The 27,880-nt window shown below is 45.1% G+C and overlaps 1 protein-coding gene across 1 annotated transcript in view; it reads right to left on the reverse strand.

Annotated features, from left to right (window-relative positions):
* Positions 1–5,389: 5,389 nt before the first annotated feature.
* LOC136653742 (vomeronasal type-2 receptor 26-like) overlaps positions 5,390–27,880 on the reverse strand; it is a 23,241-nt gene continuing 750 nt past the window's right edge. The window contains exons 2-10 of the mRNA XM_066630622.1: positions 24,216–24,363; positions 23,378–23,516; positions 22,634–23,034; positions 13,795–13,970; positions 12,200–12,491; positions 10,850–11,701; positions 10,021–10,248; positions 9,385–9,511; positions 5,390–6,291 (exon numbers count right to left, since the gene is read on the reverse strand). Of these exons, the coding sequence (XP_066486719.1) occupies positions 5,390–6,291; positions 9,385–9,511; positions 10,021–10,248; positions 10,850–11,701; positions 12,200–12,491; positions 13,795–13,970; positions 22,634–23,034; positions 23,378–23,516; positions 24,216–24,363 (3,265 nt within the window). The remainder of the gene's footprint in view (positions 6,292–9,384; positions 9,512–10,020; positions 10,249–10,849; positions 11,702–12,199; positions 12,492–13,794; positions 13,971–22,633; positions 23,035–23,377; positions 23,517–24,215; positions 24,364–27,880) is intronic.

The raw sequence follows: 27,880 nt of genomic DNA on the forward strand, positions 1-27,880 counted from the left end.
GACCAAAATTGTGAAAATCTTGGTATGCATGAATAATACCATCATGTTATATATCATTGGAAAGGTAATTTAATGTAGAATGCAATGAAGCAAACTGTATTGGAATATCTGTATTCTATCACAAGTTGTGGCCGATTAACTAGAAAACAAAAACACAACTGCCTTATGGACCAAAAAGTGAAATTTTTAAACTCAAAACTGATCAATGAGACTAAGGGCACAATTTTAACCCCTTATGTCAGTGCTTTCCAGCATAGCAGTGCCAATGGAACATGTGCTACATCCTGCAGTTGGGTGTCACTCATGGAGGCCTCCTCAACATCACGGAATGTTTGTTCCCTTACCTCAGAGCTGCATTGCCCTTATGTCAGTACTGGAAGGCACTAGTATCAGGGGTTAGGATTGTGCCCTAATTGTTCTGAAAGCCAATGACATGTTATCATGATACAGCATGAAACCAATAAGGTGACTGAAATTTTTTTGAAATTTAGGAATTTATTATATAACCATAGGTTATTACAATGTATGAAAGCACATACTGCAATATACACATATAAAACAAACAATAGCATTTCAGCCTTCCAAACACATAAAATGAGGCAAAAATTTTAGTGCTCAGCATAGGTCAAAACCATAAAATGGAGGATATTTTTTGGAGTAGTTCAAAAATAAAAAAAGCTTCGACCATTATCGGGATCTTGCCAACTAATAAAGAGGGCAAAGAAATTTGAGTTTAAGATAACAAAAATTTGGCTCATGTTTTCTTTGCCACAAGGTCAAAGATAGCCACTTTATAAGTGACATCAGGGTCAGAGTCAGCAAGAAGCCGGCAAATCAAAGCTGAGGTAGACCTCTCTTGAAACAGAGCAATAATATTAAATAAATATTTTGATCTAGGAAGCTCATATAAAGGACATTTTAATAAATAGTGGGAAATATCCTCTATTTCACCAGAGTTGCAAATGCAAGTCCTAAGATGGTAGGGAGTATTTTTATATCTGCCTTCAAGGACCGTAGTCTGCATACACTGAAAGCACAAGGCAGTAACGGCTTTGTGCAAAGGCAAACCTTACTCATCAAAGGCTTTGCGCAGGAGATCTACCATAGTTTTTTTACAATGTTCGCGCCATCATAACATATAACATTTATGTGTACAATGTATGTTGGTGTACCTTGCATAACCGCATGAGCCAATATTGCACAACACAACATAATTAATTATAAACATTTTTTGTAATTACTTGAGTTTACTTTGATGACTTGCACTGAAGTGAATCAGCCAAGAATGCATAGTCTGTACAGTAGCTGCTGACAGCCAGCCTCAAGCACACTTCCAAATGTTCATCAGTCATGACTTAATGATCTTCATGTAGAAAAAGGCTGACTCACATAAATAAGTGGAGCCCTTCCTGTCTCAGGTGCTCTTATATCCCTGAGGGCCCTATTGCCTTCAAGTGGCTGCAGCTGTGCAGCACACTCTGCTGGATGCCCAGGCCTTATCCTTAAAGGGGCCACTGCTGACACCACATCTACCTCCTCACCAGATCTTCCTCGATTCCAATACAAGTGTGTGTGTGTGGGGGGGGGGGAGCAGATCTCTATACAGACCAGTGCAAAAACAGGGGAAAGGTTTTTGGGGGGAGGGAAGATCTCTATATAGACATCACAGCAAGACCAGTGCAAAACCCCTTGCACACAGAACCAACAGATGGAAGTTGGGGGGGCAGATCTCCATACATACCACTGCAAAAACAGGGAAAAGGTCAGTCAGCCCCAGTAGAGTCAACAGGGCTCACTCCCAGGGATGTGTGGATGGGAGAGAAGCCTGCCAGTGGCTCCTCTCCAGGTCTACTCACGAGTCAGCCCCAGTAGAGTCAACAGGGCTCACTCCCAGGGATGTGTGGACAGGAGCACTCTCCCAGGGATGCATCACTCCCAGGGAGTGTCACTTCCAGGACAGGGCTCACCCCCAGGGATGTGTGGACGAGAGAGAAGCCTGCCAGCGGCTCCTCTCCAGGTCTACTCATGAGTCAGCCCCAGTACAGTCAACGGGGCTCACTCCCAGGGATGTGTGGATGGGAGAGAAGCCTGCGATCGACCTATTGAGCACCCCTGCTCTGAGCGATAACAGAGTAGTGGGTCCCAGAAGACAAGATACTTGGTCCTGAAGTTTATCTGACCAACGGAGTCTTCTTTCGCATAGCAATAAAGGGGAGACTTTTGATTCTTTATTATTTACCTGATTGCCTGAGGGCAAGGAAATAACCAAAGAGATTGAAAGAGATCACCCTTCATGTGATCGCTTTCTGGCCTACATAGGACCTTGAAGGACTGAAAGTAGGGCAAAAAGGTAGATGAAACCACCATATAGTCGATGACACTATTGCCGCTATGGCCAGAAAAGGTAAAAGAAGCAGAGTCAGGGTCTGGAGTTAAGCCGTTGCATATAGGAGGTGGTATTTATAAATCAGAATAGAGTTATGCCGGCTTTGTTTACTCCAGCATCAAATGAGAATCTCTCTGGGTGATAAATAATCTCTTCTGGAGTTAGGGCCAGTTTATCTCCCATGATGGTGTTATTTTTCCCCATTCTGGCATTCATATCCCTGACTAATAAAACAGGGAGACCAGGATATTCCTCAGACAGTTCCGACATCACCTGATCCAAAGCAGCCAACGTAGAAATCTCAGGACAGTGCAAATCCTTAGGGGGACAATATACATTCAACAAAATGAATTTAAAGGAGGGAGACCAGGACACAAATATGGCCAAAATATTTAAGCTAGGAAGAATGTCTAGAACTTCTGTCTTTAAAGTTTTATGGGTAGAGACTAAAGTAGCTAGACCTCCCATAGCCCTTCTGCCAGACAAGGATTTGGTAGCTGGTTTAACAAAGGCAGTATGACCAGGAATGGAAGGAGATGCTGCCGGCAATAGCCAGGTCTCTTGAAAAGCGATTATGTCAAATCGAGAGCAAAAGTCTTTAAAATAATTGTCCATGGATTTATGAATCCAGCCAGCAATGTTCCAAGAAATAACATTTAAAGTATCAAGGATAATTGGCACTATAGATGAAGGCCTTTTAGGTTCCGGAGTAGTCAAACCGGAATCGCAATATATAATTTCAGGAGGACTTTGAGATGCAAAAGATAGATGTGGCCTCTCCACGGGCAACGGTAGACTCCTTTCTGTGATCCGGTTGACAGGCTGACAGAGCTCAGATTTAAATGTAGCTCCTGATTTAAGCTGACTTACTGGGTGGCGAAGTGAAGACTTGGAGGGAGATCCAGAAGGTGAGGGGAGTGAAGAAAGATTCAGTAGTCATTGAAACGATACATCAACATCAATATTTAGAGGAATTTCCGAAATAACGCCACTGTTTGAGCTGTGTCCAGTCCGGATGATGTCTTGGATGACAATGTACTTAAAAGGCAACACTCTTGGGGTCCAATATAAGCTTGGTAGCAGAAATTCCAGATGGTGGAAGAAAAGGCTCTTCTGGGGGAGGAAGAAAAGCCTGAGGCTCTGAGGGTTTAAAGGTAGAGCTAGATTTACAAAGGTGCAGGTAAGGATTCACATAATTTGGAGTCTGGTCCTTTAAGAGAAGCAGAATATTCTCTAAATATTTGAGGATTTTCTTCACATCCAGAGAAATAGAAGTAAATTGTTGCAATAATAGTTCTGTAGTGCCAGAGTCTGGCAAAGCTTCCCTAATACTTGGAGGGTCCCAACCCTGATAATCAATCAGGTCTCTAATCAGAGATCTGGTGAGAGGGGAGATGCGTGTATAGTCAGTAGTCCTCAGGAAGTCTGTATCAGCCTCTACATGAGGAACATGGGAGGGACTCCTTGTAGGTTAAAAAAAATCCTCAAGTTTAGACTGTTTAGGTTGTTTAAAGGCTGAGGGAGGAGACCCAAGGTCAGGATTCTCCAAGGAAAGTTGGTGTTTTCTTCCCATTTGAACCGGGAGTGCAGATATCAGAATTACTAATAAGGAAGCTTCAAAAAGCAGCCAAGAAGATACCTTAAGTCAGGAACTGGAGGAGGACACCTTCACAGACCAAACTGCCATGGTGGTTCTCGATAAAACAATAGTTAAAACCAATAAATAGAATTAAAAACCGGAGCATACCGGAGCACACAGCTGCTTCGGTAGCCATCTTGGAGCACCTCCCTTTGCCCACTCCAAAAAGGTGATAATATGAGCCAGCTCACATTTCCATGTATGATAGTAGAATTACCCCTGCTAACTGGGTAAAAAGGCACTTTTTCAAGTGGTGCCCCTCTTATAATTAGCAGGGGGAGAATAACCATCCCTCTTTACCCCAGCACAGTGTCTCGAACCAATCAGGAGCACAATTTTTATTGATTAACTAAATTAAATTTTGTTTTGTCTGGTGGGGGGGGGGGGCTACAAATCTTCTTTCACTCCAGGTAGCAGATAGACACCTTACAGCTCAATCCTGTGTGTGTCTGCTCGGAAGTACGTCCCATTACAGTCAATGGGGCTTACTCCCAGGAAAGCGTGGATAGGATTGGGCTGTATGTTATGCTACTGACTGGAGGGGGGGGGGCAAAAGAGCAAGTGAGTGGCAAGCTCCTGGGGGGGGAAGTCAGGTATTCCCCCAATTTTCACTTTTAAAAATGCTCAGGCATGACATCACTTCTGGTTGTGACATCACTTCCGGGGCTACACGATCATTAGCTACGCCACTGGACGCTAATGCATGAGTATGCCAGAAACACCATTAATGAGCTCTCAGGCAAAGCACATCCAAAAGTCACCTGTAAATTCTCAGGTATGAAATCCTCTGAACTACTTATACAGACTCCCCTCTATGGCAGGATTAGTCTGCGTCCACCACGAATGACCGGGGCATATAAGCCTGTCTGGTTCTTAGGAGAAAGAATGTTGAGATGAACCATTCATTGTGAGCCAGAACTACAGAGAGAACAGGTGATTGACTAATTAATACATTCCAAATTTACTGTTTGGCACCATTTCTTGTTCTTCCTTTTCATACAGATCAAGGTTCCCTAAATTTGACGAAGGATCAAAACAATTATGAAACAGATTTCGGCAAAGTGTTAAAATATAACCCTCCATGGCTAAGAAAGTGAAATATTTCATAGATTTCCCGCCATTAATTTTATTTAAGAGGTTTGAGCAATGTAAATATTGTGCATTAAAGTAGGATAATTCCTAGATTAAAGATGTCATTTCCACTACATTGATACATAAATGTGGGACTGCATTCCTCAACAGAAAAGCAACACAGGGATGTAGCTTCAAAGATTTATGAATGTGTGTAGATTAGCAATTTCAACTGTATGCAGTGGGAATCAGTATTAAATTTAGTTGAATTTTCTTTTTTTTTGGGGGGGGGGTTACTTAAATCTTCTTATCAGTTGTTCTCTTCTGTTCAAATCAGGCCGCACTACAATAGTATAGCATTTGGGGGAAAAGATGCAGATCAGCAACCCAGCACTGGAGGCCAGGATGGAGAAGATCTCCACAGCCACCGTGTATTTCCCTTTCGTACTCAGGTAAGCTGGAACAAAGGATAACCAAACACTGCAAAATATCAGCATGCTGAAGGTGATGAACTTGGCTTCATTGAAACTGTCCGGCAACTTCCTGGCCAGGAAAGCCACACTGAAGCTGATGAGAGCCAGGAAGCCCAGGAAGCCCAACACACAGTAAAACATGAAATTTGAGCCCTCGTTACATTTCAGTACCATTTCTGCATTCAGTGAGTTCATGTCCAGACTGGGGAATGGAGGGGAACTTGCCAACCACACAGTGCAAAGGATGGCTTGAAGAAGGAAGCAGGTGAAAACCACGTAACAGGCCAGTGGTTTCCTCACCCATTTCTTCATCTTAGAACCTGGTTTGGTGGCAATGAAAGCAAGAACCACAATCATGGTTTTGGCCAATACGCAAGAAACGGCCACTGAGAAGATGACACCAAATGCAGTCTGTTGAAGGAGACACGACACCATCTCAGGTTTGCCAATGAACAGTAAAGCACAAAGAAAACAGAGCAGGAGGGAGATGAGAAGAGTGTAGGTGAGATTCCGGTTGTTGGCTTTGACAATGGGAGTGTCCTTGTGCTTAATGAAAATCCCCACCACCACAGCAGTGACAAAAGAAAAGATGAGAACAAAGATGGCTAAACTCATCCCCAGAGGTTCTCCGTAAGACATGTATACAATGTATTTTGGAATGCACAAATCCTTCTCATTGTTTGGATAGTGATCTTCTGGGCACTGAAAACAGTGAACCGTGTCTGGAAAACAAAGCATGGTTTTCAATACAGTACCCCAATGTGTGGTTCATTGTACTCATAAAATGGAATATTATAAAGACCTGAATGAGCATGGCAAGTTGACTATGCAAAGAAAACATTGCTCTATTTTCATTCTGGTTTAGAACTCAATTCATGACACCAGTGGTGCAAACAAAGAAGGTTATTCTATCTCTCAATATCAAATGTCAGGGTTGATCTCTACCTCCCCTTGTCTGGATAGACTGGAATATTGTGTTTTTCATATCAGGGAAGTAGGGTCATCCTCTTAGTTTCAGTGAACAGCACTGAATCACGGACACATTTTTCAGCATTATGACAATCATCATCAATGCAGTGGGTCCTCTTTGTCTTGGGTTTGGCATCCAAGGATTTGAGTATCCAGATACCGAGCCTCTGGCTGAGGTTCCTCAGAGGACCACCTTGATGCAACAGGAAATGGCTCTTGGTCTCATCAGAGAGTTGTTCTGATGCACAGGGAGGCTACATGCAACCTCCCTGCACCTCAGAATGCCTCGGCCCAGAGACACGACTGGAAGTAACTTCGGTTCTCATTGACGTTCCAGATGTCACCTCCAGGAGGCTTCTCAAGAGGGTGGGTGGCCATGCGCAACCATCTGAGGTACTTCCAGGACTTCTGAGAGGAATTTTATCAGGTTGTACTAAGATTCTTTTAGGCCCCTTTGCCAAGAGAGAAGAGTGAAACACAGCGGGGGAGGGTGGTGATGGGCAAACAGCATAGGGGCAGGGAGGGGCAAAGAAGGGTGAGGGGAAGGTAGAGACAGCTGGAAAAGTCTTTGGAGTCCAGGTATACCCACCCATTTGGCATCAGTAGTGTCCCCAGCATCTCCAGTCATGGTAGTGTCTCCAGCAGACAGGAAAGTGTCAGATCCCAGGAAATTTCTGGGTCCCCCCTTTGGCTCCTGGGTCCCCCTTTTGACTCTGGGCCTGGGTACAAATTACCCCCTTTACCCCCTTCTGCTAGGCCAGGGGTTGGCAACCTGCGGCTCTAGAGCCGCATGTGGCTCTTTCAGCTGTCTGCTGCGGCTCTTCCCGGTGAAAGTGGCAAAGAGTGTGACAGGAGCCACCTGTGTTGGGAGGGCAGGCTGCTTCCCTCCACCCCCTGAGCTCACTGCTCTCCTCTCCCTTCACCCCTACCTGCCCCACATTGGTTTCCCTTTTCAATTTTGCCCACTCTGCAGTCTTAAGGTCCCTGTTTTCCCCTTCCCCAACTCTCCAGCAGGCTCAGCCAATCAGCATCCAGCAGGCTCCTGGCTTTTTCTGTTGGAATGGCTCAGGGCCCTTCACTGGCTGACCACCAGCCAATCCTGAGCCGCCTTCCTCCTCAGCCATTGCAAGCCCTTGCAGCCGGACTTTCCCTGAGCAGGTCCCCACTCAGTGCAAGGAGAGGCTTTTCCTCCACAGCAGAGGAGACATCCTGTGTGACTACTCAGTAGTAAGCCCCATTACAGGGGATGAAGCTTACTCCCAGGAAAGGGTGCCTGGGATGGCAGCCTTGGCACCTCCTCCTACGCGTGTCTACTCAGTTGTAAGCCCCATTACAGAGGATGAAGCTTACTCCCAGGAAAGGGTGCCTGGGATGGCAGCCTTGAAGCCTGCTCAAGGCCAAGCGCAAGGACAGGTGAGTGGGAGCCTGCGCAGGTCTGTTCCAGAGTAAGCCCCGATGTAGTCCTTGGGCTACTCCTAAGAAGGTGTGGAGGCCTGTATCCTCAGCCTCCTCCTGTGCAGGTCTACTCACAAGCAAGCCCCACTGTAGTCAGTGGGGCTTCCTCCCAGGAAGGTGTGGAGGGCTGCAGCCTCAGCCCCCTCCTATGCAGGTCTACTCACAAGTAGTCAGTGAGGCTTCCTCCCAGGAAAGTGTGGAGAGGACTGCAGCTTGAGAGCTCCAACAAACTTGTCTGCTCAGAAGTCCCATTGTAGCCAATGGGGCTTACTCCCAGGATAGTGTGGAGAGGGTTGCAGCCTGAGTGAGTGAGGGAGGGCAGGCAGGCAGGGCAGAAGCTGGCCTGTGGTTGCCCCCCCACCTTCCCCCCCAGCTCTGGCTTCTTCTCTGGAGTTTGTGTCCTTTTTTCCTTCCAGCAGGGTGCCTCTGGAAGGTGGGGGGAGTTCTTTAGTATCCATGTAAGATAAGCAGATGTCATAACCGACATATGTATTGGAATCCTGGAAGATCTGGTGAGGAGGTAGATGTGGTGTCAGCAGTGGCCCCTTTAAGGGTAAGGCCTGGGCATCCAGCAGAGTGTGCTGCACAGCTGCAGCCACTTGAAGGCAATAGGGCCCTCAGGGATATAAGGAGCACTTGGCTTATTGACTTTGGACTCTGCCCTGGATGCTCTGACTGACTTTGTGACTAATGGACGGCTGGAGACACTGGAGTTTGGTGTGTGGCTGCTGTGCCCAAGACCTGCTGAGGACCCAGGGTCTGCTGTAGTGGTGGGAGGCTGCTGGCAGGAGAGAGGACCTCTTCAGGTTGAACAGGCGAACTACCCTGGAGGTGGGGTCTAGCAGGACTGCAGGGCAGAACCAGGGTCATTTGTTGGGGGAAAGAAGGGGAGCTAATTTGCTTAAAGTGTGCCTAATTCTCCAGGCAGAGTATTGGCTTGGAATCAGGCAAAACACCATAGAGGACCAGTTGTCTGAAAACACAGGACAAGAATGTATGACAAAACTAACTAAAAGCTACAAGAGGGGGCTACATTATTAAAATGGGACCTATAAGAGCATAAAGGTGAAAAAAAAACAAAACTATATATGCAGTGTTATCTTCATTTTAGATGTCAAAAGGGTTTTGTGGCTCCTGAGGTTATTTTTCCTCCGGAAAATGGGTCCAAATGGCTCTTTGAGAGTTTAAGGTTGCCGACCCCTGTGCTAGGCCCTGGGTACTTCCCCAGATAAGTAACTGAAGCACTGAGCTTTCTCCTCCCCCCCCCATGGATTTAATTATTTGTGGAATTTGGTATCCATGGGGCGTCCTGAAGCAGATACCCAGTGGATTCAGAGGACCCAATGTATACTACACAGTATCAGGTAAACTCCATACATTCCATTTCTTACCCTTCTCATTTGAAATTTTTCCTTCTGGGCAGGGAAGGCAATCATAGCAGCAAAATGGTTTATCTTCCTTCTTGGTCCTTCTGTACCCTGGGTGACAATTCTCATTGCAAAGAGAAAGGGGCTGTGCCTGTCCACAGATGAAAGAGCAGGATACGTTAGCCTTCAGAAGAAGGACATTTGGATGGTTGTTCAAACAAGCACAGGTGTGCATGGAGATCAAGAACGGTTTCTGGGAAAGGTGTGAGGAAAGTTTTGGAGACTTGGGTTGCCCCAACTACACCTACAAGAACAAAAAAAAAGTAAACACTTTCCTGGGCTGAATGGCAAGTGCTCTTGAATGGCAAGAAGTGGAATGGGGGCAGGAAGGGTCAATGCCAGTAGCACATGTGTGAGCAAGTATGCTATATTCCTATCCTGACCTTTTGTTACCTCCACAAGCAAAATGGCTTCAAAATGGTTTCAAGTTAGCTAATTGAATATTTAGGATTGGAAATAATTACTGCAATGAACCTCCCCTGGCTGACAGGAAACAGAAAGAGCACTGCCTAGAGTCTGAATAGTGGATCTTTATAAAATTTATTTTATTTTAAACATGTTGCAAATAACTGGAGAGTCCCCACATACAGCAAACTTTACCTGGTTAAATCTGCTGGGCCACACAATGGCATCATCATCAATAGAAAGCAAGATGTCTTCTGAAGCCCAGGGCTCTATCATCCCAACTTTGACTCTACGAAAGGACTGGTTTGGGAATGTGACCCAGTTGATAATATCGAATCCAGTAACTAAATTTCCATCCTGATCAAAGGAAACCTTTTCCCCTGCGCTATTGTTGAAGGAGAAACTTCTCAGGAAGTCGTGGAGCTAGGGAAAAATCACAAGCTGTACAAAACGATGCAAACATACAATAAACTGGTCACCTGCCAGATGGACAGTTCTTTGCTTAAAAGCCTGATTGAGGACAAGTGTAGAGGAATTCCGAGTAGTAGCAAAAATTAAGTGCCACAAAACCTCTAAAATTATATGAATAACATATACCAATTGCAGATATACCAATTGCAGTCATTTGTGACTTGAGGTGTCCCCATTACCTTGACCTCAACAAGTTGTTTATTAATTGTCATGAACTAATGTACAGTGCCAATAGGGGGAAAAATAAGAGTAAAAAACTGTAGAAGGTGATCAAACAAGAATATGCAGTGTTATTGGTAATCCATATATTGGTAACTAGGAACTTGAAAAGACTGTAAAACAAAGTTAAAGTAATCAGATCTAGCCAAATTAAACAAGTCCATTTTGAAATTACTATGAACAGGATCACCAATTAGTTCTAACATGGAACCAAGTAAAGACCTGGCACATAGATATCTTTCTGAAAAGAGATGTTTCTATGTGACCTAGGATCTGGGGTACGCATGGCAAGGATGAGCCCTTCTGCACCATCTGAGTCTGCTCAGGACATTACCTGCCAAGGCTGATGATTTTTCAGATTCCATCTCTTTTCATTGGTCATCTCTCTGTGTTTGAATTTGGATGACTGAATGGCATGCAAAGCATGTGCCACAGAACAGACTGCATTATAGATGCTGTAACTGTGGCTGGACATGCTCATTTCAAAAACAGAGCCGGGCAAAGTCTCCAGCTTCTCCTCCCCTGTGCAAATTTCCTCATCCACCTTGGCGTTGGGGAACACACAGCCAAATGCCTGTTCCCATAACGCTCTGATAAAACCATCTCCTTTGTCCGAGGCTGGTTTTCTGTTACGGAGAAATGTGCTGAATCCTGTCACCTGCTCTGAATGAATGGCAAAGGATAGAGCACCGTGGATGAAGTGGATGCCCCAGCTTCTTTGAAATGGGAGTAATATTAGATCCATTTGGGCTGTCATAACCCAGACTTTGCTATTTCTCTTCATGGGTATATCCTCTAATGCAGGCATTTCAAGCATCACTCTCAAGATTATTGTGGTCTGAATTTCCCCATGTATGACTACTACATTGGCAGTGCTTCCCATGACAATATTGTATAGCCCAAGCCAGTTGTCCGCTTCTTCAGCAATGTTATTTGAAAAATTGGGTGGTGGAAATCTTTCTGCAAACTCAACACAAATACCACTTTGGGAAAACATGGGAAGCACATATCGTATAAACTTCTCTCCAAGGACATCATCTAAATAGATCACCCCAATCCATATCCATCTGAAATGAAGAAGTAAGTGAAGAATCCCCCTATATTGATGAGCTCCATTTGGGAACAGGCGGTGGAAGAAAGCAGCTTCCATCTGGTGATCCATCACTGGAGCAGAGCCATATATGAACTAAATAAAATATTATAAAATATTATTTTTGAAAAAAGCTCAAGTTAAAACTACTTTGCATGTGAGCTATAGTGATGCAGTTGTAAGTGGTGATGCTTGTCCCCATATATCAGCTAGGATAGAACCTGCCATATTCTGTCTTTAGTGAACATTTAGCAAACATCTTGTAACTGTCTGCTCTTTTTTGAAAAGAACAATCTGTTCTGTCCTTGTTCTTCTATTCATTTATTCCTAGCTTTAAAAAATGTAATAGTGTGTTGGTGCATTTTTTGAAATTTCACAGTCATAACGACCTACATAACTGACAACAAAAATTTGTCCAGGAATGCAAATATTGACTCCCTCAGCCAGCATCACACACGCCATAGAATACAGATTGCAAGTTGCTTTTTAGAAACAGGGTACTATGCACTGTTAGAAACACATACACAAACATACACACAAGAGAACTCCGCCGTTGGGCATCTAGATCTCATGTGCTCCAAAAGCACACCTTACTTGTGGAATCTTGTAGATGCTGAGAATGTTTGCCATGTGGCGCTGAAGTTCAGAGTTAGGTCCGCCGATGATGGCTTCTGGATAGTTCTGGATATCACACTTGTAGTTCGGGATGAATCCACCATGTGTGGAGAGGAGTTCCAGAGATGCATGGTAGATCCAGACTACACTTAAAAGGCTATTATAGATGCTGAAACCAAGGGTGATGTTGGGTAAGATCTGGGGATTTTCATTCAGCTCACCAACAGCAAAGACCAAGGCCATGATGTGTTGGTAAAGTTGAGTCACTACCCTGCAATGACAGTTGTATGATGCATTAAAGGACCCCTGCTTCAGAACATGGCATTCCCAATATTATTTCCATGCAGTGCACGGTCCTATTCCGGGGAAGTGTGAATTGGCATTGTTATACAAAACAGAACTTTGGGCTTTATATGAAGCAGTAGAACTACTTTGGAAGCTTCTAGTTAAAACCAATATACAAACATTCACAATATTTAACACCACAATTCTGAAACAAACTCTACAAATTTGGCATCTTTTTCCCACCCTACCTCATGCATGCAAGTCAAAGGTGTCCCCTGACTGGGAGAAGATCCTGGGGAGGCAGGACACTCTTTCTGGCCAGGGGCAGGTGCATCCCAGAGACTCAATAATCTCTAGCCGACATTCCCACCCACCCTTTCTATAGTCTGACACTGCTGGTTGAAGGCCAGGTAGGATTTTTTTTACTGCTAATTGTGGCTTGAATTGGCAGGTTTTTTGCCTACCTACCCAGTCTGTAGTTGAAATTCCAGTTTTTTCAGTTAGGTTTGTCACCATTTAGGTCACTTTAGCTGGTATTAAGAATAGTCATCAGGTGTCCATCAGGTGGCCAGAGAGTGAGCCACTACCACTCTGCTGATGCTTGCCCAGCTCAAGGAGGCTGGCTGGCTGACCCCAAGTTGCCTGAAGGAAACAAGCCTTATTCCCTTGCCAGTGGGCAAATTCTAGCTCAGCTGCCTCAACCCATAAGGGTTCGCTTTGACAGGCAAAGTTGATTGAGGATTCGGTGCAATTTTGAGTCAGATGAACCCTAATAGGTACGTAGATGGCTAGAACAGTTTCCCCCAGAGTTAGAAACCCGCACATTTTGGGAAGCTAAGTTTTGCCCTGCTGTATATTGTATTACCAAGTTAAACCAAGTGGCCTGGTTTAACTCCACTCCTCTGGTTTGTGTGTTTATTTGGGGTGTGTGGGTAAAACATAAAAAATTAAATAAATGCTCAAATATTGTCTAAACTATTTTAGCATTTCAAATATTTAGCACTTGAAATATTGAAAATAAATTCCCAGATAGTGCATGGATAGAAAAGCATGTATGGAAAAAAATACCTTTTTAACAATTAGCAACCAGATGTCTCCCAAAATAGTCTGAGAGAGATTGCATGCAAAATATTTCAGGAAAATAAACATGCAAAAAAGTCATCATAATGACATTGCTATATAACCAGAAAATCGACCAGAGCAAAAGCTTATCCATCTTAGAATATCTGTGGATCATTATCTGGAAAAAAATGAATTATATCTATATAGCTAGCAAAGCAACTCCTTACACAAGGTCGTCAATGAGTTCAAGAGAAGGACACTTTTCAAAGTCTACTGGATTTAAAAACAAGTAGTTCTGAGCAATGATGCTGCCAATGACAAAGTCTCCTGGTTGATAATACTGGTGATCAATAGGAAGAGGCTCACAGACACTACCTTTACGAAGGGGCAACTTGCAGACTGTCTGAGGCAACAGGACTAATACTAATGTCATAAATGCCACCATCTTGCATGAAGATCTTTCTAGAAGTAAATTTGCCATTCCTACATTTGCGCATCCGTGGGAAGCACAGTTGGGCTTCACTCAAATTATTTGGAGCCAGAATGGGGAAAAAATGCCAAGTTTCAGCAATCAGGCTCAGGAAGCCCTCTCTGTCTCTCACCTCAACTGTGAGTGCCACAGGAGATATTAAAAGCAGCAGCCTCCAGTCTTCTTGTTTTGGTACTGACCACTGTATTTCCCAAGGGACCTGGAGAAGATCTTACAGAAATAATGAGAATTAGATAAATGCAGGGTGTATAATCATCCTCTCAGGGTTATATTTTGTCTGTTACGCAAGAAAAAACAAGTTCCTCAACCTCTCAGCAGAATAATTCTCTGGTCCCATTCAGTGGGACATGAAAACATTCATTAGCTGGTGATGACTGGCAGGAAGAAAAGCCACCAGAAGCCTCCCTCCTGTGCACCTCTTCCACTTCATGTTGAAGAAATTGGTGGAGGGAAAAAGGAGGTGGAAACTGAAAATTGAAGTAATCAGAAAGGACAGTTACACCCATTAAAGAGAAATAGTTTGCAAAGTGTTTATCTGCAAAGCTGGAAGGAACAAAATCACATTCAGGCCTTCGAGGATAATTTTATCAGGGAGTCAAAGTTTCTTTTAGGCCCCTTCCCAACAGGGGAGGAGAGGAAGCAAAATAAACCAGGCAAGCGTGATGACAGCCAGTACAGTTGGAGCCCAGGTCTACTGGGCTTTCCAACGCAGAGCCCAGGTCTACCCACTAATGTGGCATCTGCAGCTAGGTACAGTGATACAGATAACCAAACACTTCTAGGTCTCTCTAAAACCTTTTAAATATAGAAATATATAGCAGAAAATTGGTGTTGTGTTTAGGCTCACACTAGAATGGCAAGTGTGCAGTGTGCATCAAAACCAACTTCTGCATCAGCTGTAGTACTGTGACTGTGTCTCTGACCTCCTGCACATGATTAAAGAATTCACAAGCCAAAGACCTACTTGGGACCTATGCCGCAAGAGCACCCCCAGCATCCCACACAGAGAGTAAATCTTGGTGAAATAAAAAAATGTCAGATCCCAGGACATTTCTGGGTCTCTTCCTTTCACTCCTGGGTCCCCTTTCCGCACTGGGTCCCAGTACAACTTACCCCCTTCACTACGCTCTCCTGGGCACTGCCCCCCACCTGGGATCTGTGTATCTGGTATGTGTAGATACTCTTATCCACACTTCCCCACACCCATTACCTTGATGCTCATTACAGTCTTGCAAAATGCCTCTTGTTTTAACCAAACAAGCATTATGCAGCCTCTTGCAAAACTATAACCTCTTGTTTTAATAGGCAAGCAAGCAGGTGATCTAGAAGGAAGGGAGAACTTCCTCTATGTTTACTTGCTGCTTATGTTCACTTTCCCTTCTAGCCTACCTACCTGTTTGTCTGTTAGAACAAGAAACATAAATTGCAAGAGGCTGCCTGCCTGCTTGTTTGGTTAAAGCAAGAGACGTGCATAGCAAGGCTATGTGCATCAAGGGTTAAGCAAGTTGCTACCTGGGGAGGGAGCACTGCTGCCCACACCCCTTGGCATTGAAAAATCAGACAACAGCCTCCAGGGGCTCTAAAAAGTTGGGGAACCAGTGGTGTACACCAATGGCGGAGTAGAGACTCTCCAAAAAGGATACTGTTCTTGGGTTTATTGGACAAAAGACCCAAATGTGGACTTGAATGGGAACATCACAAAGCTAATAGTGACCATTAATGAAGTGTGCAATTGCAGCGTGAAAAGGTACTGTGAGTTGGGCTTCAATAGAAGGTAGAACTTGCCCTGCTCAAACTCGAATTTGCTAAAACAGGCAATTGTCGTGCAACTATGCCAGCCAGTCAAAGGCAAACAATTCCCCCATTCTGCTAGAGGCAGGAGACAAGGCAGCTGGAAACAAGTCACCATTTTATTCATACAAGTGGAGATCTATGGAAAGTCCTCTTTACAGTGTGGACACCTGTGACAAAACTAGGATGGAATAATCCCAGTGTTTTCTTTTGTCGGCAAGACCCTTCTAGCTCTGGGCGGTAGATAAATAATGCCAGCCCTTTCACAAATGCTGCTTGTGGCAGCATCACCCTCCTCAGGCTGCCCTGCCTTGGACGTTGGTGAAGGACCATAGTGTTGGTCCCATCCCATTTCCCTTCCACCATCCAGCCTTGAGACAGTGGTGTGAAAATTTCTTGCTTTGCTTAAAACATTTGCCAGGTGCTCACCATTATTATCCTGTGATTCCTTCTCCAACCTGCACGTGTCTGCTGGTTGTGATCAAAGCCAGGTAACTCAACATACAGAACCACAAGTTATAGTTATGGAAAGTGCATGTCTATCAACCAGGCAGAAACAGTCTCCCATCTAATGCCAATCAGTGGGGGTAAGGCTCACACTTTTGTGGCACAACACAGGCAACTAGTGAATCCTACCGTTTTCCTCAGAATGGGTGGGTGGACATTAAATTATACATATGGTGATGCTTTGATCAATATTCTAGAAAGATCCACAAACAAGATCATGTCAGAAATACTTAGTAAACATGATCATGTTTACATGTCCATTATTCTATCTAAGGAAAGGGTAGAAGAATTTGACAGAATTCTTAATAGACAGAATTCAGATACCCAGGTGATCCAGAAGATCATGTTCAAAAGTAGTTAGGACATCACAGAGATGGTAGGGAGGATTAATGCAACCATCTGCACAGAGTGAAATCCTTTCAAACCATTTATCAGGGCAGACTCCTCCCATGGCAGAGAGTTTGAAGAAATTGGATTGCACCAGGGACATAGAGAATGCTTGGCTGTTGGAAGTAAGAATGTTGGGATAACTCATTCAGTCCAAGGGTGGAAATGGGCTGAATGACTTATCCTAACATTTTTGCAATCCTACCCTCAGGCTGAATGACCACCCCATCAATGCAGTTGTACCAAATAGGTGCATGGACTGGAAGCCTGTGGTCTGTTTTCAGAGGGCCATTTAAAACAGCCATGAATCAGAAAGTGACACTTGAATAGTAGTTCTGACAATGACATAGGCTCATAGAATGGGTTAAATTGTGAGCTAAGCCAGAAGTGTTTTGGTCGCAATTTCTGATGTTTTACTAAGTGCTTCTGTGCCCTAGAATAAGACAGCGAATGGATGGAAGAGTTAAATGGTAGCACAACTGGTCCTTCTCCCATGCTGTCAATGCTATCCTTCTCTAAACCCAGGGAGTGGGACAAAACTACCCTGAAGCAGATGATACATGGCTCATTTTTTTGATCTTATTAATAGAGACCATTTGTGGCAAAAATTGGCCGTGACTAATATTGATAGAAGATTGTTGTTTTTAATCCAAACACCAGTCTTAGAGTCAGATTAGGGGCGAATGGGTTGCTTTCTGAGGTAATTCCTGTAGACACAGGAGTTCAGCAGGGATGCCTGTTGGCTTCCTTTCTTTTTAACTTTTATATTAATGATATTGTGAAGGAATTGAGTGGCCCAGATTTTTTTCCACCTTCAATTTGGGATGTTAAGCTCTCAATTCTTTTATATGCTGATGATATTGCAATGATTTCTACCACTCTTGTGGGTATGCGGAGGCTTTTGCTCAAATTGAGTCAGTTTTGCACAAGAGAATATTTGGCTATTAATTATGCCAAAACTAAAGTTGTAGTTTTTGGGAGGAACAGAAAAACTCATAGATGAAACCTTGATGGAAAACCTATAGAACAGCTTGGTGCTTTTAGTTATCTTGGTCTCCATTTTAGTGCTCAACTCTCATGGAAGTACCATTTTAATGCAGTTAATTTGAAAGCGACTCATTCTACTCAATCTTTACTTCGAGTTACTAGAGTTCACAGGGGAAGTTTAGTTGCTCCAGCTGTCGAGGTGTTTGCCAAAAAAAAATAATTCCTCAAATAACCTATGGGGCTGAGGTCTGGGGATATACAAAGTCCCCTATTTTGGAATTGGCCCAGAATTCTTTTATACATAAGAACATAAGAACATAAGAACAGCCCCATTGGATCAGGCCATAGGTCCATCTAGTCCAGCTTCCTGTATCTCACAGCGGCCCACCAAATGCCCCAGGGAGCACACCAGATAACAAGAGACCTCATCCTGGTGCGATCTCTTTTATCTGTTCCCCGTGCAACGCCAATTGCATATTTAAGAGCTGAGGTGGGATTGATTTCAATTGAAGCTAGCTGTCATATTGCACTCATTAGGTACTGGTTAAAATTGAACTCCATGAATGATTCCCGCCTTCCAAAGAAATGTTTTTTAGAACAACTTCAAAATCCTGCACAAGAGTCTTGGGCAAATTTGGTTAGACCTATAATGGATGAATATGGACTCAATGTAGAGTCCCTTCCTACTCTTATTACTAATGAAATCAAGAAGTTGCTCAAAGAAAAAATTAGCCTTTATTCTAAGAGGATGGATATATTATTTACCAAATGTCATCTGCATTTTGGTTTCATGTTTATAAAACATCTTTTGGTTTGGTAAATTATTTTATAAATTTAACTGCTGCTCCGATACGAAAAGCATTCACGGCCCTTCACTTTCAATGTATACCATCAGCCTGGTTGGAGGGGAAATATAATAATACCCCCTTTTATCAAAGAGTTTGTCTATGTGGACTAGGGGTTATCGATGATATCTTTCACTATTTATTTAGTTGTCCCTTGTATGAACATCCTAGGAATCAATTTCTTGCTGGTATACTTGTTATATATTAGAAGCAGGAAACCCGCCAAAGAAGCGTTTGGCCCTCTGGATGGTGAGGGAGGGAAAGGGGAGATAAAAGGAGACTTAGAGATGGCAGAGAAATTAAATGAGTTCTTTGCATCTGTCTTCATGGCAGAAGACCTCGGGCAGATACCGCTGCCTGAACGGCCCCTCCTAATCGAGGAGTTAAGTCAGATAGAGGTTAAAAGAGAAGATGTTTCAGACCTCATTGATAAATTAAAGATCAATAAGTCACTGGGCCTTGATGGCATCCACCCAAGAGTTATTAAGGAATTGAAGAATGAAGTTGCAGATCTCTTGACTAAGATATGCAACTTGTCCCTCAAAACGGCCATGGTGCCAGAAGATTGGAGGAGAGCAAATGTCACGCCTATCTTTAAAAAGGGAAAGAGGGGGGACCCGGGAAACTATAGGCCAGTCAGCCTAACATCTATACCGGGTAAGATGGTGGAATGCCTCATCAAAGATAGGATCTCAAAACACATAGACGAACAGGCCTTGCTGAGGGAGAATCAGCATGGCTTCTATAAGGGTAAGTCTTGCCTCACGAACCTTATAGAATTCTTTGAAAAGGTCAACAGGCATGTGGATGTGGGAGAACCCGTGGACATTATATATCTGGACTTTCAGAAGGCGTTTGACACGGTCCCTCACCAAAGGCTACTGAAAAAACTCCACAGTCAGGGAATTAGAGGACAGGTCCTCTCGTGGATTGAGAACTGGTTGGAGGCCAGGAAACAGAGAGTGTGTGTCAATGGGCAATTTTCACAATGGAGAGAGGTGAAAAGCGGTGTGCCCCAAGGATCTGTCCTGGGACCGGTGCTTTTCAACCTCTTCACAAATGACCTGGAGACAGGGTTAAGCAGTGAGGTTGCAAAGTTTGCGAACGACACCAAACTTTTCCGAGTGGTGAAGACCAGAAGTGATTGTGAGGAGCTCCAGAAGAATCTCTCCAGACTGGCAGAATGGGCAGCAAAATGGCAGATGTGCTTCAATGTCAGTAAGTGTAAAGTCATGCACATTGGGGCAAAAAATCAAAACTTCACATATAGGCTGATGGGTTCTGAGCTGTCTGTGACAGATCAGGAGAGAGATCTTGGGGTGGTGGTGGACAGGCCTATGAAAGTGTCGACCCAATGTGCAGCGGCAGTGAAGAAGGCCAATTCTATGCTTGGGATCATTAGGAAGGGTATTGAGAACAAAACGGCTAATATTATAATGCCGTTGTACAAATCTATGGTAAGGCCACACCTGGAGTATTGTGTCCAGTTCTGGTTGCCGCATCTCAAAAAAGACATAGTGGAAATGGAAAAGGTGCAAATGAGAGCAACTAAGATGATTACGGGGCTGAGGCACCTTCCTTATGAGGAAAGGCTATGGCGTTTGGGCCTCTTCAGCCTAGAAAAGAGATGCCTGAGGGGGGACATGATTGAGACATACAAAATTATGCAGGGGATGAACAGAGTGGATAGGGAGATGCTCTTTACACTCTCACATAATACCAGAACCAGGGGACATCCACTAAAATTGAGTGTTGGGCGGGTTAGGAAAGACAAAAGAAAACATTTCTTTACTCAGCGTGTGGTTGGTCTGTGGAACTACTTGCTGCAGGATGTGGTACTGGCGTCTACCCTAGACGCCTTTAAAAGGGGATTGGACAAATTTCTGGAGGAAAAATCCATTACTGGGTACAAGCCATGATGTGTATGCGCAACCTCCTGATTTTAGAAATGGATTATGTCATAATGCCAGATGCAAGGGAAGGCACCAGGATGCAGGTCTCTTGCTGTCTTGTGTGCTCCCTGGGGCATTTGATGGGATACAGGAAACTGGACTAGATGGGCCTATGGCCTGATCCAGTGGGGCTGTTCTTATGTTCTTATGTACTTATGTTCTTATGACCAGCCACAGTTACAGCATCTATAATGCAGTCTATTCTGTGGCACATGCTTTGCATGCCGTTCAGTCATCCAAATGCAATCACAGAGTGCTGACGTGTGGAGAGAAATGGAATCTGAGGAATCATCAGCCTTGGCAGGTAATGTCCTGAACATGCTTAGATATCCATGCTAAATTTCCATGCAGACCAAAGGACTGGCTTCAGGTATCCCCACTACCTTTACCTCAACAAATTGCTTATTAATTATTATTAACTAAGCGTACAGGATATAGGGCCTGCTTCCATTCCCCTCCTGCCCCATTCCTTCCACCTGCCATTCCTTCCCCCCACCTTCTCCCTGCCCCATAATGCCTCCCCCCATGCCCTGTGTTACTCCTCTGCCACCTGGCGCCACAGTTACAGCATCTATAATGCAATCTCAATATTTCTTTACTCAGCGTGTGGTCGGTCTGTGGAACTCCTTGCCACGGGATGTGGTGTCGGCATCTGGCCTGGATGCCTTAAAAAGGGAATTGGACAAGTTTCTGGAGGAAAAATTCATTACGGGTTACAAGCCATGATGTGCATGTATAACCTCCTGATTTTAGAATGTCAGATGCATGGGTCAGATGCTATGTCAGATGCAAGGGTGGGCATCAGGATGCAGGTCTTTTGTTGTCAGGTGTGCTCCCTGGGGCATTTGGTGGGCCTCTGTGAGAAACAGGAAGTTTGAGTAGATGGGCCTATGGCCTGATCCATCAGGGCTCTTCTTATGTTCTTACAAAGAACATAAAATTACCATTAAAAACACAAATTACATTAAAAACACTTCACAATTAAAAACATCTTCAAACCAGGAATAAAATATTACTACAGGAAAAAGATCAGGAGCAACAAATTATAAAAGCCCCAAGCCTGTAAAATCCAGATGTTAAAAAGATGTTTAAAAGACCAAGAACTCAGAAGGCTTGTCTAAAAAGAAATGTCTTCAGGCTTTGCTGGACTCCATAGTCTTCCACAAGAAAAAAGATACTTTCTTATAACATTGTAATACCTTTATGGTGCAATCCTAACCCCTTATGTCAGTGCTTTCCAGCACTACTATAAGGGCAATGCAGCTCTGAGGTAAGGAAACAAACATTCCCTTACTTTGAGGAGGCCTCCGTGAGTGACACCCAACTGCAGGATGCAGCACATTTTCCATTGGCACGCTATGCCAATGCTGGAAAGCACAGACGTAAGGGGTTAGGATTGCACCCTTAACCATTTTTCTTACAGTACTGTCCATAAACCTCAAGTATGACAGATGGCCAGTTTACCCAGCACCCCCCAATAAAGACACAGGCAAGGGCATATGGTACAAAGGGCCACTTTATTAACTATTTAAATATACTTCAGATTGCAACAGGGCCTAACAAATAAGTCATGCGGGTTCTACATGGGGGAAACGGAGCTGCCCATCTACTTCCCCCTATATTGATTTGGGCGACCACACCAGACTCTGGGCAGTGTCGGTACAAGCCTGCCGCCCCCTTCATTGTCGCCCCGAAGGGCCAGGGTGGCAGGCTAGCTCAGGCCACCCGAGCGAACCCGCGGTGCGCTTTACCACCAGGCCGAGGCTCATCCAGCCTGCATCACCCAGCCGGGAATGCCAGCATGACCAAGCGTGGAGTCCACCCGGCCCTTGCCACCCTGTGGTGTACACCGAGAAGACCTTACCTACCCAAAACCCGCACGACACCTGCCACTCGGGGGGTCAGCCTAGTGCTTGGCCCCACCGCCCCACACGGAAATAAATTTCCGCAGGCCCTGTTGCAATTCAAGAAGAAAAACATCATTGCCCAACACCGAAAGGTGTACTCCATCGCTTCTGAACAATTGGGGCGCATCATAGCTGATGCCTAGGTGAGAAATGACACCGCCTCCGTGATGGAGCACCGCCCACCTCACATAAGAATTTACCTTCTTCCTAGCCAGTTCGATCTTTTTAACATCAGAGGCATAACGCCAAACCCTGCGAGGCAAGAGGTCAGACCATAAGATGACCGTCCCGCAAAAACGCTGATTAATGTGGAGAATATCACTGCAGGCCTGAAGCCTCAAGGACAGAGTCGTCCTCTGGCCCAGGTCGTTCTCTCCCAAATGTATAACGATGATGTGAAGCGGGGCATGGGCATGCACAAACTCATAAAAAGCAGGAAGAAGCTGATCCTTCAGCATTCCCTGCCGTGCAACCCAATGCACAGTAGCCAAGGAACCAAGCTGCAACTGCATGAGAAAGCTACTGGATGCCGCCCTCTTCCTTGCCCAGAAAACGATGGAGTGGCCGCAGATAAGGACCTGAACTGCTCCCGCCCTGGAACCTGTGGACAGGAAAAACAGGAATCACAATTTCAGAAACATGCATCACTTAACTATATAGCACCTGGCAAAGCCAGAGCAAGAGAGTGCCCAACCGCTGTCACGGGACAAGCCCGGAAATATAGCATGCAATACAGGAACATGTGGGCAGTGCCACTATAAACGCCTGGCAATGCCAGTAGAAAGAGCGCCCAACCGCTGTCACAGGCTGCGCCCAGAAATTTTTTGTGGTATCTGCAGCACCCCTCACCCCTACCACCAGGCGAGGGGGAAATATCCAAGCAAATCCTGCTCAGCGCTCGTCAGGCTCTCTGACATAATATTTAAATGCGCAGGAGTGCCAACGGCCAATCCTCTGAATGTCCCGGGCTGGGAGGTCGATATCAGCTGCAGCCGATGCAGTCCCAATCTGGAAAGAGTGCAGGCCGTAATCTTCCACCCGAAACCCAAGGTCCGCCACTGCCCTGCGAAAAAGGACCCTAAACTGGAAAAACATAACAGGTGAGGCATCAACGTGGCAGAACAAGGCACCTGGATCCGCAGGATGTTCAGCCAAACAAGACTGAAGTGTCTTTACTGGGCACAAGGCTAGGCTCTGTGCCAGGTCCAGTCGCACTTTAACCCCCCCGCCCCCCCTGCTGATCAGTATCCGAACGACAGAGGGTGATAATGACCATGACAGCCTTAATAAGTACATCCTGCAGCTGTAAATCTCTTCCAGACTCGTCGCCCGCTGAGGCACATAAAACCTCACTGGGGCGGAAGGCACCAAAAAACATGATAATTCTGGCGGTTCGAAACAATAAGGATTCATAAGGAGTTGAACACAGCACCACAAAACAATTAATCAACCTGACTAGAATCCCGGGGGTAATGGGCTTACGCCAGTCGGGCTTAGGGGTACAGATTTGCTTGAAACCCTCAACGAACTTGCGTACCCTAAAATCTGTAGTAGCATCAGCAAAACCTGAGGCCTTGGCACAGAATGCCAATGCCGCCAAGTACACTGATAAAGACTTACAAGATACATTAATGCCCTGCCGGTATAAAGGAACCGCATCAGGTGTTCTGGCTGAATAGGCCAGACTTGGGGTAAAGCCAGCGCTGCCCTAAAGGCCTCAAATTCCTTTGCCTCACTTTGATAGCTGTGACAGGTAGAAGGCGCAAGCGCAGACAAAATTACATGCCGCGCTCTGCACAGCCAAGGGTCCAAAGCCAAAGGGAGCATCGGGTCAGGATCCTGCCACACCCCTGGTGCCAGCTGCTGGAAACGCTCCACCTGAAAACGAGATAGGACGTCGGCTATGCCGTTGTCAAGACCCGGGATGTGCCTAACGAAAAACAAGGTGTTAATCTTAAGGCAATGCAAAACAAAAATCCTCACCAGCCTCATTACCCATGGGGACCAGGACGTCTACTGGTTAACGACAAAAACCACAGCTTGGTTGTTGCACCAGAAACGCACAGTGGAGTTGGCAAATTCCTCTGCACATAATTAACTGCTGCTGCAAGGGGGAACAGCCCCCCCCCAAAAAAAAAATCATGTCTACGGTAACCCCTTCTGAAACCCATGTATCGGCCAAAGGGAGGAACACCATCTCCCTCTAAAATAACTCCAAATCAAAAACCACCCACAGCATCAGAGTGAAGCTGCAGCTCCGCCCCAAATAAACTCTCCTGCTGCCAAAAGGATACATCATTATAAAACTCCAAAAACTGTAACCAGATTACCAAATCTGCCTTCATGTCCTGGGTGATCTGCAGGCAATGGTGAGGGTTCTTAATAACCGCCATGCAGGCACGCAGCCTCCTCAAAAAGGCCCAGCCAGGGGGAACTACCCTGCAGGCAAAATTCAAATGTCCCACAAGAACCTGCGCCACGGCCACAGTCATGTACTACCCCGATAGCTTGGTCCAAAGAATATATCGTAATGAACTAAGGTGTGCAGGGATCCTATCACTAACTGAGCCCCCATAAGGGTAGGACAGATGGTGAATGAGACGGAAGGTCCCAGGGGCCTTCTTGGGAACTACACCTAAATGGAACACCTGAACATTGGGAAACGAAGGAGACTTAAAGGGGCCCGCCAGACAGCCAGCTCCCCATTCCTTTTCTATCTTAGCTTAAACTATCCCTTCCATACCCTTGACCGACGGGAGATTCCTAGCTCAGGTAGACCCAGAGGGATGGGGCACAGGAATCTGAAATCCCTTGTCAAAACCTTCAGCTAACGATTGAGCATCCTAAAACTTCGGATACCCCTTCGAAAATACAGCCAACACCTCTACTCTAATCAGGGTGGGCCATCTTTCCAGCTTGAGGGGGATGACCGCCCCCACTTTTGGCATGCTCAGCTTGGAGCCTGAAACCCCTCCTAAATCCTGCCGACTTGGGGCACGCGGACACCGAGTGCTGGCCATTGCACTGCCCGCAGACATGTGCAAGAGTGCAACCTGCCTTGCCACACCGCAGAGTTAAACTCATAGCAGGAGCGGGGGGGGGGGGGCGCGAACGCAATGCACGCCTAACATCCTTGCCACCGGCCCAGCTGTGCTCAGAGCAATCAATTGCCCACTATCGGATCAATCGCCCAAATTGGACCGGGCCGGCCAGATAATTTGAACCCACAATTCCCGCTGTGAAACCCACCAGTCGAGGGTATAATATCCAGGTACTTAAAGAAGAAGCTCACCGAAGAAGTGCTGAACAACATTGAGTGCCTGCCTGAGTGCCTGCCTGTGTTGGAGGAGCTTGACAGTGAACCAACCCTAGAAGAACTTCACGTGGCCCTGGACTCCCTTGCCTTTAGCAAAGCACCAGGAAAAGACAGCATCCCTGCTGAAGTCCTAAAGTGCTGCAAAGAGATCATCGTCACTGAGCTGCATGAAATCCTCTGTCTCTGCTGGAGAGAAGGTGGAGTACCTCAAGACATGAGGGATGCAAACATCATCACGCTGTACAAGATGAAGAAATGGGTGAGGAAACCACTGGCCTGTTACGTGGTTTTCACCTGCTTCCTTCTTCAAGCCATCCTTTGCAATGTGTGGTTGGCAAGTTCCCCTCCATTCCCCAGTCTGGACATAAACTCACTGACTGCAGAAATGGTACTGAAATGTAACGAGGGCTCAACTCTCATGTTTTACTGTGTGTTGGGTTTCCTGGGCTTTCTGGCTCTCATCAGCTTCAGTGTGGCTTTCCTGGCCAGGAAGTTGCCGTATAGTTTCAACGAAGCCAAGTTCATCACGTTCAGCATGCTGATATTTTGCAGTGTTTAGTTATCCTTTATACCAGCTTACCTGAGCACAAAAGGGAAATACATGGTGGCTGCAGAGATCTCCATCCTGGCCTCCAGTGCTGGGTTGCTGGTCTGCATCTTTTCCCCCAAATGCTACATCATTATCCTGTGGCCTGATTTGAACAGAGGAGAACTGTTGATAGGAAGACTTACAACCTAAACCTGAGCTGCCCATTGCGCCGGGACTGCCACAGTGCTGAAGCTGGTGCTGCGGCATCCTGTGCGCCACAGGACAGCTGCCACCAGCTCCTCAGAGGAAGAGGATCTGAGTATCATGGCACTAAACTTTATTCTGCTTTTATCGATCTCAGAGGTGCCTTTGACTCTATTGACAGGAATATTTTGTGGAGGAAACTGATTAAATGGGGGATTGACCCCCGTCTCCTCTTTTTGATTCAAAAATTACACTCTTCTAACACCGGTCGCATCTGATTGGATCGCTCAGGTGCCATGTTGGATAGTATACTGGTGAGCAAGGGCGTCCGACAGGGTTGTATTCTCGCTCTTTTTCTATTCAATCTTTATCTTGCTGATCTTCCCTCTTTTCTCCCTTCCTCAGGAATTTCTGCTCCCTCTCTAAATGGTACCCCTATTCCAATCCTTTTATATGCAGATGATGCTGTGTTACTATCTATTACCAAGCTAGGTCTTCGCAGACTGCTGATCTCCTTCCAAGAATATTGTCTTCTTAATCTATTGTCAATCAATTCTGAAAAAACAAAGATCTTAGTTTTTTCTAAATCCTGGGCTCCATCCCCCTGGAGGATTGATAACTTAATATTCCAACAAGTTAAATCCTTCAGATACTTCTGTGTTGGCAACCTTCAGTCTCGAAAGACTATGGTATTGCGCTCTGAAAGGTGGTTCTGGAACAGCTTCTAGTGTGGCTGAAAAGGCCAATTCTTTAGGAATCACTTTTCATTATTAACATTCTTGGCTATACCATCATAGATCTGCTATCTCTTCAGCTCTGCTATCTCAAAACGTGATTGCCCAATTCCATTTTTATAAGGGCAACCAGTAGATCCCTACTGCCATTCTTGCTCTCCAAATTCAAATTTTTCCTCAATTACTTTATGGAGTAGCTGTTTGGACTGAAGCAGCTAATCAAGAGATAGACAAAGTAACTGCTAAATATTTGAGAAGAATTCTTGGAGTTCCAAACTTAATTAGGCTGTCCACTATGATTTTGGAACTGGGTATTCATCTCCCCACTACTGTAGCTTGGACTTCCACTTTTAAGTTTTGGCTTAGACTCCATCTTAATATCCATTCGAATTCTATTCTCTTAGATCTATTAAAAGACTCTTTTTCATCCAACTGGTTTAAATTCATTGATGACAAACTATTTTATTTAGATCTTTCTCCTGAACTCTTAGCTGATTTGGACCTTCAAAAAGCCCATCATCTCATTAAACTTAAACTTTGGGAGCAAGAATATGCAACTTTACTGTCTAGCTTAAATCCAACCTGTTCGCCTCTCTTTTTTGGTTTGTCCCCTTCTCTGGGCCATCCTGCGAACTATTTTACCCAACTTACCAACCCTAGTAAA

This window comes from Tiliqua scincoides, chromosome 5, assembly GCF_035046505.1.
Source record: "Tiliqua scincoides isolate rTilSci1 chromosome 5, rTilSci1.hap2, whole genome shotgun sequence".
NCBI lineage: Eukaryota > Metazoa > Chordata > Lepidosauria > Squamata > Scincidae > Tiliqua > Tiliqua scincoides.